Raw genomic sequence first — 15,411 nt, 5'->3', positions numbered from 1 at the left:
CATGCCATCGTTGTTTCCTAGGCCTTTCAGGACAGCAGTATTCCTCTCAGCACAGCCACAGCCTCATGGGCCAAGCGAGGGAAGGAAGGTCTCCTCCATCTTGCTTGTCCAATGCAACAACAGCATTCGCACTGATACCACTATACTAAAGGAAGATGACAGCAGCTTCTTAAGAGACAGGAAGAAAAGAAAGGTGAGATATTGGTAGAGGAAATCCTTTCTGTCAAGACAGGAATAGAGAATAATGGGAGAAAATAGGTTCCATATATGAATATCATTGGGGCCCCTCTCCAGTGAGAGGAAATTCCATCCCAGGCAAACTCCAGCCAGGATTTCATCTGTGAAATTCTTCCAACCAAATTTAATGCAGATGGCGGAGTAAACAAACTATTAAAGAGCAATTAAATTACAGATTGTCCTATTTTCCGTGAGGTTTTATGGATGTTTCTCATATGCTGAGATGGGGAGTGGGGGGGTGGGAGGAGACAACCAGTTCCAGTAGTGTGTTGAGAACATTTGCTGAGCCATTAAATTCCAGTGAAAAACGGTATGACTGGACCAGCCTTCTCTACTCTTTGCAAGTGGAGTTTCTGCTGATGTCAGTGGAAAGGATGGATGAAGTTCCAGCCTGATTGCCCCCAGGAGTAGGCAAAGCAGCTATGTTCTGGACACTGCAAAGGACCTAGCTCTGAACAGCCCATGAAGTCAAAGCAGACACATACCAGTCTAATGCAGATGTCGCTTTCATTCTATAGTAGATGATGTCCTACAGCCACAGCTGTTCTTCTTCTGCGATTCCTCTTGCAAGGATTCACATGTGGAATCTGGCACAGAAATTAGAATCTGAGTTTTCATTCTATAAAGACAACTTCATAATTCCCATAGCCGTGGAGAGGGATATCTGGGGGGAGGGACAGAGCATCTGTATTGTTTTTCTCCTCCAATTCCCTCTTGATGGACTAATCTGCTCCTTCCCACATGCCATTATGTGTTTCTCAATTGTTACTACTGTTTATCTCCTGTCACCACCTTGCTACTTGCCAAAAATTCTGCAGATTCTAAATCCTGCCCCTCTCCCAAAAGTAGCATACACACACACACACACACTGAAAGTGCTCATTGAATAAGATAAATTTTCCTAATGGTATTACCAACGTTCAGGTCACATTTTGGTGCAGAAGTTGTAATTTCAAAACAGAATGTGAACTGGAAGAGCCCAAACTCATCGGTTCAACACATTCACTGTATCCAGAAAGCCCCAGGCTTAATCCCTGGCATCTCCAATTAAAAAACCAAAAATAAAATAAAATAAAAATACGGCAATGGAAAGACTCCTATTTGTGAGTCCCCTTAGTCAGAGTAGATCTGGCTAGGTCAACCAGCAGCCTCACTTGACATAAGACAGCCTCATATAAATAGCCCTGCAAAGAATATTTTATTTATTTATTTATTTATTTATTTGTTACATTTTTATACCGCCCAATAGCCGAAGCTCTCTGGGCGGTTCACAAAAATTAAAACCACAATAAAACAACCAACAGGTTAAAAACACAATTACGAAATACAGTATAAAAAGCGCAACCAGGATAAAACCACACAGCAAAGTTGATTATAAGATTAAAATACAGAGTCAAAACAGTAAAATTTAAATTTAAGTTAAAATTAAGTGTTAAAATACTGAGTGAATAAAAATGTCTTCAGCTGGCAACGAAAGCAGTACAGTGTAGGCGCCAGGCGGACCTCTCTGGGGAGCTCATTCTCCAACCAGGGTGCCACAGTGGAGAAAGCCCTCCTCCTAGTAGCCCCCTGCCTCACTTCCTTTGGCAGGGGCTCACGGAGAAGGGCCCCTGTAGATGATCTTAAGGTCCAGGCAGGTACATATGGGAGGAGGCGTTCCTTCAGATAATCTGGCCCCAAACCGTTTAGGGCTTTAAATGTCAATACCAGCACTTTGAATCAGGCCCGGACCTGGACTGGCAGCCAATGAAGCTGGAAAAGGACTGGCGTAATGTGATCTCATCGGCCAGTCCCTGTTAGTAAACGGGCTGCTCTATTTTGTACCAGCTGAAGCTTCTGGACCGTTTTCAAAGGCAGCCCCACGTATAACGCATTGCAGTAATCCAAGCGAGAGGTTATCAGAGCATGGAGAACTGAAGCTAGGCTATCTCTGTCCAGATAAGGGCGTAGTTGGTATATCAACCTAAGCTGATAAAAGGTGCTCTTTGCCACTGAGTTCACCTGTGCCTCAAGTGACAGTTCTGGATCCAAGAGCACCCCCAAACTACGGACCCGATCCTTTAGGGAGAGTGCAACCCCGTCCAGGACAGGGCAAACAACACCTCGCCGGACAGATGAACCACTCGCTAACAGTACCTCCATCTTGTCTGGATTGAGTCTCAGTTTGTTAGCCCTCATCCAGTCCATTACCGTGCTCAGGCACTGGTTCAGAACAGTCACTGCCTCACCTGGGTTTGATGAAAAGGAAAGGTAGAGCTGGGTATCATCCGCATATTGATGACACCTCAGTCCACATCTCCGGATAACCTCCCCCAGCGGCTTCATGTATATGTTAAACAGCATAGGGGATAAGATAGAGCCCTGTGGAACCCCATGGCTTAGGAGCCACGGCACAGAGCAATAATCCCCCAGCACCACCTTCTGGAATCGGCCATCCAAGTAGGAGCGGAACCACTGCAATGCAGTACCTCCAACTCCCAGCTCAGACAACCTGTCCAGAAGGATACCATGGTCGATGGTATCAAAGGCTGCTGAGAGGTCCAGGAGAATCAACAGGGTCGCACTCCCCCTGTCTCTCTCCCGACAGAGGTCATCCCACAGAGTGACCAAGGCAGTTTCTGTTCCAAAACCAGGCCTGAAACCCGATTGAAATGGATCTAGATAATCCGTTTCATTCAAGAGTGCCTGGAGTTGTCCTGCAACCACCCGCTCAAGCACCTTGTCCAGGAAAGGGATATTAGCCACCGGCCTGTAGTTGTTAACATCCTCCGGGTCCAGATTAATATGAGATCAATTTAAACCACGGGTGGGCAACCTATAGCCCTACAGCTGTTTTCCCCTATAGCTCCCATGATCCGTATGCTGGCTAGGGCTGATGGAAGTTGTAGGTGAAAACATCTGGAGGGCGCCAAGTTGTCCACCCCATTTAAAGGAAGAAATGGCTGTACTGTGGCTCCTTAACATCCAGATGTTTGGTGGCTGCTGTGTATGGTGAGCTACTCATGTATAGCAGCATTCCCAAACTGGTGCCCTCTGGATTGGCCATGCAGGATTGGCATCCTGGGAGATGCAGCCCAACACCTGGAGAGCACCAGGCTGAGGAAGGCTGATGTACAGTCACTTTCCACATGAGATTTGTTTTTGTTTTGTCTGACTACAGTGGCATGGTAAGGGTGTCTGCTTAAAACAGGGATGGGGGACCTTTTTTCTGTTGAGGGTGGCATTCCCTCAGGGGTAATCTGTCAGGGACCACATGTTGGTGTTGTGTGGGGCCAAAGCTCGTGGTGGATGGGACCCAAATCTAAAAGGAGTTTCTGCCATACTTCTGCTTTTTTCTTTTATTCTCTCTCTCTCTCTCTCTCTCTCTCTCTCTCTCTCTCTCTGCTCTTGCCAGAGCTCTAAGGTGCTCATGTGTCATACTTTATAGTCTTGTATTCGATTTGATGGCCTGCTAGAGGACTGTTCTCTGTTTGAAGGGCTGCATCCAGTCCCTGTCCAGTTTAAAGGTAAAGAAGCCTGGGCCTTGAAATTGACCATCAACAGCGCCTGGACAGCAGACTGAGCTACTATACAAGGAACCTGGTCACAGTCTTCCTTACTAGAGTTAGATGGATTGCATTTCTATTTTAATTATAGTAATTATTTCTAAATTTGCATCCTCTCTTTATATATAAATATGCATTTTTATGCAAATGTGTGTCCTCTTTATTGGTAATGCGTAAGTGGCCACTCTACAAAGGTCTAAACTGATCGCTTGCCAAGGGCTTTTGAAATTAAACTTGCAGGTTGCCCACTTGTTTTAAAACTACCCAGAGTTTGTAGAGTGGCCACTTGTACATACTGGGGGAGAATACTGGTCATCAGATGACAACTTTCTGGTTACTGGTTTCGATGTTTCTAATAAGGCTATTGCCTGCTTTGCCTGCAAATTCATCACATTGCTGTAGATGAATCATGTATATGGCTTTTAAATCACATAATATTATGACAATAAAGCTCCCATTGCAGTTTATGGGTATTTATTTTGCCAACTTGCTGAAAACACTTGGGGATCCTGCCATCATGTTTCAAATTGATCCCTTTCTTTTTCCTGTGCTCTCCACCACCATCACCACCACAAAAACATGTCTTGATAGCCAAATAGCAATATGGAGGGATGTGCATTAATATATAACCCACAAGCAACTACATTATGGTTTCCCAGATCTATTTATGTACTAAAAAAGATTAATCAAGCTTGACTAGTTTAATAGTAGTCTGGCCAAAAGCTAGCTCTCTAAAAGTCGGATTTTCATGCTGAACATTCAGTGCAAAAAGGAGCTAATTATGCTCCCATTTCCATCAATGGGAATCTCTAAACAAACTGTTATAGATGGCAGATGAGACACATCAAAACTGAAGTGCCTATAAAAGTCACAGAAGAAAGAGCAAGCAGTCAAATATATATTCATCTCACAGAATGGGCCCAAGGAATCCCTTGGCTTTAATAGGAAATGAGACATGGGTGTGAGAGACATAAAGAGGCTGTGTATTTGTGTATAAGATGGATCACAGCAATATTCAGATTTTATTAGTGTGAATCAATCAACAAAATTTACAACCTTTGCTCATCAATCCAAACATATGCCACTAACTTCACTCTAGCACAACATGTATATTTTACTTGTAAAATAACTTTTAGTCTTTCGAAATGTTTAATCATGTAGGGAAAAATGGGTGGTGGTGGTGGTGAAAACTCTTACGTCCAGGTGCACTACAATTGGTTGTGTACAAGCTATAAAACACCAAAATGATCCGAGCAATCAGAAAGTCTATCTTTATATTATCAGACTACTCAAACTCCTTGTCAGTTGCACCCAAAATGTAGCTTGTGAACCTTCTAAAGACACATTGATATATTTTTTTAAAAAAGTAGCTAACAAACATATGAGAGAGAGTTATTTCTGGTTTCCAGAACAAGAATAAAATTAGGCATGGAAAATGCTTCTTCAACATCTGTGACAGACTTTGGAAAGTTACAAGACGTTTCAATCTTTTCAAAATAGTAAGCAGGTGCAGTTTGTCATAAAGACAAAAATAAACATTTTCGGGTAGTTTACAGAAAGAAATTACAAATAACTTTATTAAAAATGGGCCAAATCATTGCAAAGCCTCTTCTGTCCAAGAGGCAATGCCCATTACGACTAATTTAAACCCCAAAAGCAGTTGACCTAGTTGCTGCTACCAGACTATTATTGATTTAGTCCTACAGTTTTAAAATGTTACATTTTCTCAGTAATTCTTACAGGTGGGCCAGTATTATTGCCCTCCTCTATAGGGCAAAAAGCCTTGTGTGGCGCAGAGCGGTAAAGCAGCAGTTTCTGCAGCTGAAACTCTCCCCACGGCCTGAGTTCGATCCCAGCGGAAGCTGGTTTTAGGTAGCTGGCTCTGGTCGACTCAGCCTTCCATCCTCCTGAGGTCAGTAAAATTAGTACCCAATTAGCTGGGGGAAAGGTAATCACGGCCGGGGAAGGCAACGGCAAACCACCCCGCTATAAGGCCTGCCAAGAAAACGTCAGCGAAAGCTGGCGTCCCTCCAAGGGTCAGTAATGACCCAGTGCTTGCACGAGAGGTTCCTTTCCTTCCTATAGGGCAAAGAGGGAGAGAAGCGTAGGGGGCTGAGAGAACAGTGGCTTGCCTAAAGCAAATGACTGTGGTAAGACTTCTTAGCACACACATTTAGCTACTACAGTACACCTATCAACCAGCGCACATAGAAGCATGCAGGAAACTGCCATATACGGAGTCACACCATTGACTCATCTTGCTTCGGATGGACAACACCGACTAACAGTGGTCCACCCGGGTTTCAGGTCAGAGTATGTCTTTTCCAACCCTACTGGAGATCGAACTGGACCTTCTGCATGCAAAGTGTGTGCTCTGTCATTGAGCTATGACCCTACCACATAGTGCAACTGTTCAAAAAGGCAGAGTTAGCCTGTCTCATGATATGGGCATTAGGCCTATGCCCAGCACCCCAGATGGAAACCCTACTAATGCAAAATTTGAATGAGGAAATGGCTTAAACCAGTAAGCTGTTTAACAACAATTCAGAAAGGGCTGTGTGGATTTGACAAGGGCAGCAGGAAAGGAGATAAAGCCGGCACAAGGGGGGAAGAGTAAAGAAGCTGAATGAATATCTAGACCAGAGGTGAGCAATTTCTGACCCTCCAGATGTTTTGGCCTACCACGCCCATCATCCCTCACCATTGGTTCTGCTGGCTAGGGTTGATAGGAATTGAAGACCAAAACATCCACTATAAGCTGCCCACTCCTGATCTAGATTGTTGTAGGCTGGAGGGAGGGGAGCGGTGGATAAGAGCCTTCCAGTGATCCTGTAAGGCTGCTCTTTCCTGGTGGGATGTATCATGGGCTTAAAGCATAGGTACACACACACACACACACACACACACACACACACACACACACACCTAGAGAAAGGCACCATTGTGGGATTCAGAATAACTGGCTTTTCCAAGTCTAGCACCTCCTGCTAAAACATAGCTGTCAAGTGCCTTTCCATTTTGAAGAAGCTCTCAGGAGTGCCATTCCAGTGGTGGGGTGGGCAGAATATTAAAAGGGGCGGGGCCAAAGGCAAAAGGGGTGTGGCCAAAATACCCCAAACACCAGCATATTGTACCTTAAAGCTCTTACTGCCAGGAACTAAAGCCTTGGAGAGGCATTTAGAATGGGGGTGGGGAATGCATAAAAGCCAGGAACCCTTGGTAGTCAGGGAAAGGGGGTGGGGCTTGGGAAAGGGGCGTAGACATCTGGGGAACCCTGGAGGGCCAGATCGGGACCACAGGGAGCCTGGGTTTGGCTCCTGGGCCTGAAGATTCTGCACACCTATTCTAAAACTCTTACCCGCCCCCTACCTTCTTTGCCTCAAGGGAATATCAGGCTTAACATTTATGCCAGGGTGAAGAGTCTCTGGCCCTTCAGATGGTGTTGGCTTCCACTCCTACCACCCCCAGCTGGCATGGCCAATGCTCAGGGCTGATGAGAGGGCAACAAGTTCCCCCACCCCTGATCTCCACAGTGCTTCTCCTAAGTGACCAAAGCACTTCACAGACATTATTCTCAGGAGTCCTCTGTCTGGGCCTCTTTCTAGGTCTACATTAGATAGTAAGAGGCAGATGGGAGAAGCTAAGCTTTCACTGATGAGCCGTTGGGATGGGACAAGGGAGAATCAGATAACAGTGGAAGTGCAAGTAAGATGAGATGCTTTCCGACAGATACACGATGACGTGTGAGGTATCCTTGGTTCTTGTCTACCTTTACCAGGTAAAAGAACTGCCAGTGAAAACAGAATCAGATAGGAAGGAAAAATAATAATTCCACTCGCAAAATATAATAAACCTGCCACTCCTTTCTTTGGGAAGTAGTGACAGGGTAGGCGTAGGCTTGTGCATGTACAGTATATTTTTGATCCTCCCTTACCTACCCTACCAACACTTGTGACGGTCCTGTCCATCGGCTTTGCTGTATGTTTGTTTGTTGCTGGAATCCAACTCGGTATCTCGAGTTGAAGCTTCAACATTTGCTTAAGTAGCCACTTCTCCTGCATGCTGGCCCACCATCTACGGCCATCACTTCTGCGGCACAAGGGAGCAAGGAGACAGGAAGTTGGACGACCGGGAGAGAAGGCTGCTGACTTCCTATTTCCTGGCTGCAGAGGAGAGGCAGTGAGCAAGTGGTGGTGTTGGGGAAGAGGAAGGGGAAGATGGTGGGTTCGTGATGGCTGCACCCGTGGGTGCTCTGTTGCTGACCCCTGGTATAACTGGTCTGTGTTCCAACCCCTTTGGGAACATTCCCTTTTCTTCCTTCGTTTCCCTTTAGATTAATGGTCTCATTTTATATCATTCCAGTGAGAGCCAACCAAAACCTTGCTCTGGCAAAGGTAGCCCACCCACCCTCATATATATTTAAGAAGAGTTTATATACAGCATACAACAGTAAATCAATGACTGTCCTTATCACAATAACAAACAAGAACACTGTTTTAATGATGCGGATCATTAGCATTAAATGTTGCCTGGTTAGCTTTTGCTCAGAAGGGCAAAGAACTGATTTGAGTCATTGCAGGTGACCCCAAGCTGTAACTGAGGTCGCTTGTTCTGATGTCCTTATGGCCCTAAGTTTTCACTTTTTGTCCTTGGCATGCCACTCCTAAACACCTGTGCGCTACAGCCCCACATGATCCATTGTATCGAATAGAGCTTATGCCCAAGTAAATATGTAAAGTACAGAATTGCAGCCTGTGCACTTTGGAGCCTGCTGCTTCCTCACCAGCCAGACTCACAAGCATACATGGTGATTTGCACACTACCGACTCAGTTCACTTTAGAAAGTCCCCCCCGTGTGCAAAAGCACAGCCTAAGCTCACACTAAATGGTCACATGACTTTTTCACTATAATGGAGTCCTCATGCAAGCGTACCACGGGGTCGGATCCAGATTTAACCTGGATCAGCACCCCAGACGGAAATGGACTTCCTCCTTCCCACAGCAGGCCCTCCAGACTCCTGAAAATGCTACACAGAGGGTCCCTGCTTAATGCAGCGAGCAGTGGTGGGTGGGTGGGGGTGGAGTAGAGGGGAAGCCCTCAAAACCAAGCAGAGGGATCTTCTGTGAGTGAAGCCCCTTGTCTCATGGAAGGGCCTTTTCTCTTGCAGAAAGCAGAGCCTGGATCCAATCCCGTGTGTTGTATGAATCAGCTCAAAGGGCCAACTCTGTCCACCACCACCACCACCATGGTAACTTCTGTGGAAGCTGAATTCCAGCCACAGGTGCCATCCAGTTCATGTGCATGGGTGATGGCACATGCCAAACTCTGTGTACACTGGCTGTGTGTCCCCCCACCCGCCAAAAAACACCAGCTCTTCAAAAGAAGCATGCTAATAGTCAATGTGTCAATAATGTTCACATTTGGGACATCTCGGGGACGAATATACTAGTCATGGTCATAGTATCAACTTGTGTGGTTTGGTAGTGTGTGCGCATGACTGCTGTGCTGGCCTTTCTCTGGTGATGGCAGGAAGGTGTGGGGAGCATTGAGGGGGTGCACAGAAGGCTAAGGCTCAGGGCCTCCCTCCTCTGCTCTAAGTCCTCCCAATTTCAGTTTGTATTACTTGCACATATATCCTTTTAAGGCTGGAGTAGTAGGGAATGAATATAGAACAGGTTCAGCCATTTCTTCTATTCAGCCTTTGGCATAAGAACACACAAACGTTCATGTTGCACAGAGGTTTTCACCCGGCTTCACTTGGCCTGCTGAAGAGTTCTGTGCAACTGGAAAGCTTGCATTCTCATGCTCCAACGAGTGCTGGTCCATTAAGCTGTCACATATTCTGCTTGCTGATCCGGTCAACGAGTGTTGATATCGATCTCTCGATAGAGCCGAAACTTTACATGTGTGGCCTGATCCCAGAGGTAAATTTATTTATTGCGCTGCTGTCAAGTTTTAAGTAAAAACCATTCCACGGCGTTATAGCAAACAGTGTGTCTCCTGCCAGCCTCTTAAGTGTTATTGTGTCTCCCTCTTTGTGTGGGTGGTGTTTGGAGCTCAGGATTTCGTTTTAGGTTTGGAGAAAGCTGCTAAGCACTGAATCTATCACCTCCCCCACCCCCTTCTCCTGACAGACCCATTTTCTGGACGTGTGTGTGTGTGTGTGTGTAAAATTACACATTTTTTACAGGGGAGGCTGGTGACTCCAATTTCAGTGGGGCTGTAAATCTGCTCCGGGTTTCAGTCAGAACGCTAAAGGAGCTCTCCAAACCGGCTCCAGCACCTTGAAGAGCTCCATTAGCGTTCTCACTGGCTCTGACTAAAACCCAGAATGGTTCCAGATCCCCACTGCAAATGGAGTTACCGGCCTCCACTGATATTTTTATATACGTATAATGTGTGTAATATGTAGCACGTACACCCCCACACCCTCGGAAATACACGTCTTCCTTCCCCCCCCGCGCCCCCCAACAAGCGGTGGGGAGAGTCTCCCCAGCAACAGCGGCCGAGATTCCCAGGGCAAGATGCTGGCAAGCGGCGCGGGCGAGGCGAGGCGCGAGAAAGGAAGCGTTCGCGTTGGACTTGTTGCTTTCGCCAAGGGCGCGGCGTGGGTTGCAGCAGCGAGAGTAGGAGTTAGTCTGGGGACAGTTTCAGCCGGCTCCACGCCGATCTTGCCAGGGAATCAAGGAGGGCTTTGCTTTTGCTGCTGCTGCTGCTGCTGCCGCCGCCGCCTTGGCTCGCTCCTCTCCTTTTGGCTGGGTCCCAGCCGCATGCTGCTGTACGCGGAGTGCTCGGCGTTTCGCAGGCTGCCGCGTCCCCCCTTCGCCTCCTTCCCTTCCTTCCCTCTCGCTCGCTCGCTCGGTGTGTTTTGTTTAAATGAGAAACATAGAAGGGGCGGGCCCTGGGCGAGCGTGTAATCGGATAGCTCTGCCTTTCTGTCTGACATCCACATGCTGCTCTGCCTGAAAAGGCTGCGAGGGAGCCGAGAGGCAGCCAAAGAAAGGGAAGAAGGCACCGAGACCGCACCGCGCCGCCCGCACAGTTTCAGAGAGGAGCGTGAGGCGGAGGCAGGCAGGCAGAAGGAGGCGGCGGCGGCTTGGGGCAAAACTCACGCAGCAGCAGCAGCAGCAGCAACCGCAGATCGCGCAGCTTACAGGCAAACGAGGCGGCGGCGGCAGCAGCAATCAAGGCGCACTTTAGGGCTCATTCCCGGCGCTGCATCCGGAAAACGCCTCTAGCGTGGAACTGACCAGCAGCCGCCCTTGGGTGCAAGCGGGCCGCGACGCGGGCCCGGGGCAGACGCAGCCCGACTCCCTCCCGGGCTGGGAGATTTAACACTTCGCGGCGAGCGAGAGGCAGACGTCGCGCCCTTGCGGCTGGGCTGCCGGCGGGCTCGCGTGCGCTGTGCGTCTCCGCCAGGCTGAGCCCGGCGCTTTGCCATGCCGAGAGGCGACACCTTCCTTTCGGCGCCTTTGCGAAGAGCCGCGGCAGCGACGCGGCGCTAAGGGCGAGTGGCACTTTGAAGCGCCGCCGCCGCCGCCTCTCTAGCTCTCGCGCCCGCGCTCCTCTCCGCCGGTGTGCGCGGTCGTCCGTGCGCGGGTGCATTTCCGACCCGGCCGGGTGTCGTTCGGAGCGCGCGTCTTCCTAAGCCGCTCCTCCTCCGAATTGAAGGAGTTCCCTTCGGCTTGCCGAGCCTCTCCGGGAGTGTGTATCTACATCGCAGACCCGGGGGAGGAAGCCTCGAAGACGACTTGAAAGGTCGCCGGAGGAAATTCAACCGCGGAGCCGGTGTCACTTCGGAGAGGGAAGGAGATAGCGAGAGAGAAAAGGGAGGACTCCACAGTTGCAAGGAACCACCACCACCCCGCTCCAGCACCGCTTGGGAGGAATCGCCTTTCTGCCGCCGAGTATTTCCTCCCCCTTCCCCAAAATGGATACAGTTCCTCTCCTCTGGGGATTCCTACTTCTCCATTTGGCCGGATCCGGAGTCATGGGGCAAGCACCAGGTAAGACCAACCAACTCTCCGATTTATTAATTTTTTTTAAAGACTCTTCTCCAACGTGCGTGTAGAGGATTTGAGGAGGCGGGGGGGGGGAAGCGACCCGTCTTCTTCGCCCGGCCAAATTCTCCGGCGGATCTCCTTGCATCTATAAACATAGCTCTGCTCCTTTCCCAAAACACAACTTTCACCCCACCCCTTGAGTTGGCTGCAATGTGGATGGATGGCACTCTTTGCAACAGACTGGAGCGTCTGAGAGGTTATTTTTTTGGCGTGGGTGGTGGGGAGCTAACTGTTGCCTTGGGATGTCTCATATGGAATAAATCAAAGGTTTAAAAATACTACCAAGTCCCGCGACGTCTTACCCCCCCCTTTTTTTTTGCGGGGGTGGAGGGGAGATTCTTGTTGGGGTTGCCCCCCCCTTAAATGCGGAGTATAACTCCCCAGAGTCTGTCCAGCCTTTAGCAGAAAGACATAATAAACCATTTATAGATTTGAAATACAATTTCGCGGATTCACAGGTTCTTATAAAAACTGACCAGAGGAGAAACGACAGTCGCGTACTGGCAGAAAGCAGAAAACTTGGTTTTGCTTAGAGTCGGTGTCCAGGGTGGGGAGTGAACATCGCATCTCTTCGGCTTAAGGGCATCTAACGAATGCAATAGCTTGAAGGGGCATAAGCAAAGGGCACCCCGACATCTGGGCTTTCTTCTTTGGGGGAAAAAGAGAACTTATTACAGCCTTTCCCAACCTGGTGTCTCCAGAAGTGTTGGACTACAACTCCCATGGCTGGCTGGGGATGATGGGAGATGTAGTCCGACACATCTGAAGGGCGCCAGGTTGGTAGAAAGCGGCATTATTCGCATAAAACCCAACGAGTACGACCACCTCCGTGAAACGGACAGCCTTGGAAAGTGGTTGGAAACTTTTCTGGATGGCACTGAACTTGCTCTCGCCCTCCCCCCCCCCCCAAAAAAAAGAGATTCGAGCAAGAGGAATTACGGGCAAGGCGATGCGAACGAACTGTGCTGAGATAAGGGAAATTCCGCGTTCCCATTCCAGTTCCAAACCGCAGTGATTTGTTACCACTGAAACACACACACACACAGAGAGAGCGAGAGCGAGAGAGCGAGCGAGAGAGCAAAAAACCCTCCTCCAGTCTTGTTACTGAAAGAAAAAGGGAGCTAATCCCCGCTTACTGGCGAAGAGGGCGCACTAAACCCATCCGCCTTAATTACTTCATCTGAGATCTGACACTCATTTCCTCCGAATTAGCCACCGAGCAGGCAGTGAAAACTCCGATAAGGCAGATCAGAAACAAAACAACAGGATTTAGAGAGCGGAGGGAGGAGGGTGAGAGAACACGAACCTTAAGAGGAGGGGGCACTTCGAGGTAGTTTTAAAGTAAAAGCTGGAGCGGGGGGGGGGGGGATCCCAACGAGGTGCAGCCCGCGCTATTCCCACAACTTAAGGCGAGTCCCGGCCATTCCCCGCAGCGCGATTCGAAGCTTGTTCATTCAGAAGTCAGTCCCCTTCAATTCAAAGGGAGGTGCTAGTACACGTGTTTAGGATTGCAGCGGCGCATTCCTGTGGACCGTTACTCGGAAGGCTCACCGGGCTCAATGAGGCTTGCTCCCCCCCCCACCCCCAGGTGAAATGGGTCCAGGATTTCAGTCTGAACCTTAGCCAGTTGTCCTCGCAATAATCCTGCCAGGATGTATCGTGTTTTTACAGACGAAGAAACCATTTTGCTGATGAGGAAACCAGGGTGTCACTTGAGCCAGGACTCGCTAGGCCCCAGCTCTGAAGCCCATTTTTTCCACTTTTTTTCACCTAGCAGATAAAAGTCACGAAGAGCGGTTCCGAGCATAAGCAAAATGCCTTTTCCGTACCACGGCCACGCATGTGGGCAGAAGGCGCCGAGTTTTCGCGTCAGAGGCTGGGGGGGGGGGGGGCTTCTAAGTGGGGTTGAGCCCCGGCATGAAGACCTTGAGAAAGCCAAAGGAGAAGCGCTATTTGAACCCACAGCACAAACGGGGTCGGGGAGGGAGATCCCCCAAACTAATCCGAACAGATTGGGCACCCCGAGGATCTTTGCCTGTCTGGCCCAAGAAAGCGTTTCTGTTACTTAAGGGCGGCGGCAGGCGATTGTAAAAAAGAATCGTGCAATTATTTATTGGTGGATGGGCGACACCCTGATTTTAATCCAAGCTCTTTTCCACCCCCCCCACCCCACCCCCGCGTAACGTGAATAAATAAATGGCTTGCATTTCTTGCTGTTCTTCGCCGGTCGTTCCAAGCAGCCCCGCTGCCTTTGCAAGCCCCATGGCTAAGGGCGTGCGTGCTTACGAGTGTGTGTGCGTGTGCAGGCGACGGCGGCGTTGAGACATTCCCGGGTCTCCCAGCGGCGGTGCTTCCTGCCCAGGGCCCAGCGCCGCGCGTGCTGCACGCCGCCAACGGCCAGGCTCCCTCTTGGCAGCGCCGAGCCTTGCGGCAGCGGCCGCCTCTACTGCTAGCCTGTGCGCGCGTAAACACAGCAGGCATCGAGCCCTGTCCGGAGGCGCTGCTCGCGATGACGCCTCTGCCTCCGCCGGCCTCTCTCCCCCACCCCGGTTTCCCAAATCCCCCGAGCGTTTTGCAAACCACCACCACCACCCCAATGTCAAAACGCCTAGCTAAAAAATTCCCTCCTTTGCAAAGGATGGGGTGTTTGCCACGTCCGTCTAACTTCAGTCCCGTTCACTTCAATGGGTCTACTCGGAGTAGGACTAACCTTGGATACACGCTAACGTCTTTGGGATAACTTATTAAAAAGCAGGGATTGGCTCCTTCCTTAGCCGTGTAGGATCTGATCTGGGCGCTAAGGGGTGGAAGTGCCCGGTCTGCCATGTCGTCTCTAACCTCTCCCCTGGGTGTCTGGCCAGATGCACGCCTCGCTCTTCCCTGGCACCAAAGATCCGGCGCTACGGTAGGGGAAAAGGGGCGGAATTTAAAGATTTATAAACCACATGAAGCGAAGGGCAGGAGGAGAGCTGAGAGGGAAGGGCTGTTGAGCCCGTAATAAGCCTGTCCAGTGTACTGACGGGATCAACTCGCTTCCAAAAAGGAAAAAAAGAAGAAAGAAAAGGCTTAAATGCACCCACACCCAACCAGGCAGCCAGGGCAAAAATCCAGAGGGAAAGTAGGAAGGAAAGGCTTGGAGAAGATGGGTCGAAAGAGGGCACCAGGAGAGGGAATCCCTGTTAGCCCTGATTATTACATCTTTACAGCACAACCCACACACGTCTACTCAGTTCAATGGGACTTGCTCCCAGGAAAGGGTGTTTAGGATTGCAGACTTAGGGTTGGATCGAGTGTTAGTCCTACCTAGAGCAGACCCCTTGAAATGAAGGGATCTTAAATTAGATTAACACTGGATGCAACCCAATGCTTAGTTATTAATTAAGAGCACCCTTAACTTGTTTAAGTGGCTGATTTACCCAGGAATAAATCAAGAGTTTCCAGTGGAAGGAGCAGAGGTGAATAGGCCCCTGGGTGGAGGCTGGTGGCTCTGCTGTCAGTGGGGCCGTGAATCTGCTCTGGTTTCAGTCAAAACTCTAAAGGAGCCACCCAAGGGGCTCAGAGAGCT

At 49.3% G+C, this 15,411-nt stretch overlaps 1 protein-coding gene across 4 annotated transcripts in view; it reads left to right on the top strand.

Moving 5' to 3' along the window:
- Positions 1-11,519: 11,519 nt before the first annotated feature.
- The window catches only part of NRP2 (neuropilin 2), a 212,830-nt gene continuing 208,938 nt past the window's right edge, over positions 11,520-15,411 (top strand). For 3 of the 4 annotated variants that reach the window (XM_063116132.1, XM_063116134.1, XM_063116133.1), the window contains exon 1: positions 11,521-11,789. In XM_063116132.1, the coding sequence (XP_062972202.1) occupies positions 11,714-11,789 (76 nt within the window). In that variant the 5' untranslated portion in view covers positions 11,521-11,713. Of the gene's footprint in view, positions 11,790-15,411 lie in introns of all 4 variants that reach the window. The other variant, XM_063116131.1, reaches the window with a different exon arrangement.

This window comes from Elgaria multicarinata, chromosome 2 (assembly GCF_023053635.1).
Source record: "Elgaria multicarinata webbii isolate HBS135686 ecotype San Diego chromosome 2, rElgMul1.1.pri, whole genome shotgun sequence".
Classification (NCBI taxonomy): Eukaryota; Metazoa; Chordata; class Lepidosauria; order Squamata; family Anguidae; genus Elgaria; species Elgaria multicarinata.
Note: the sequence above shows the minus strand (reverse complement) of the source record. Positions and strands in the feature narration are given on the sequence as shown.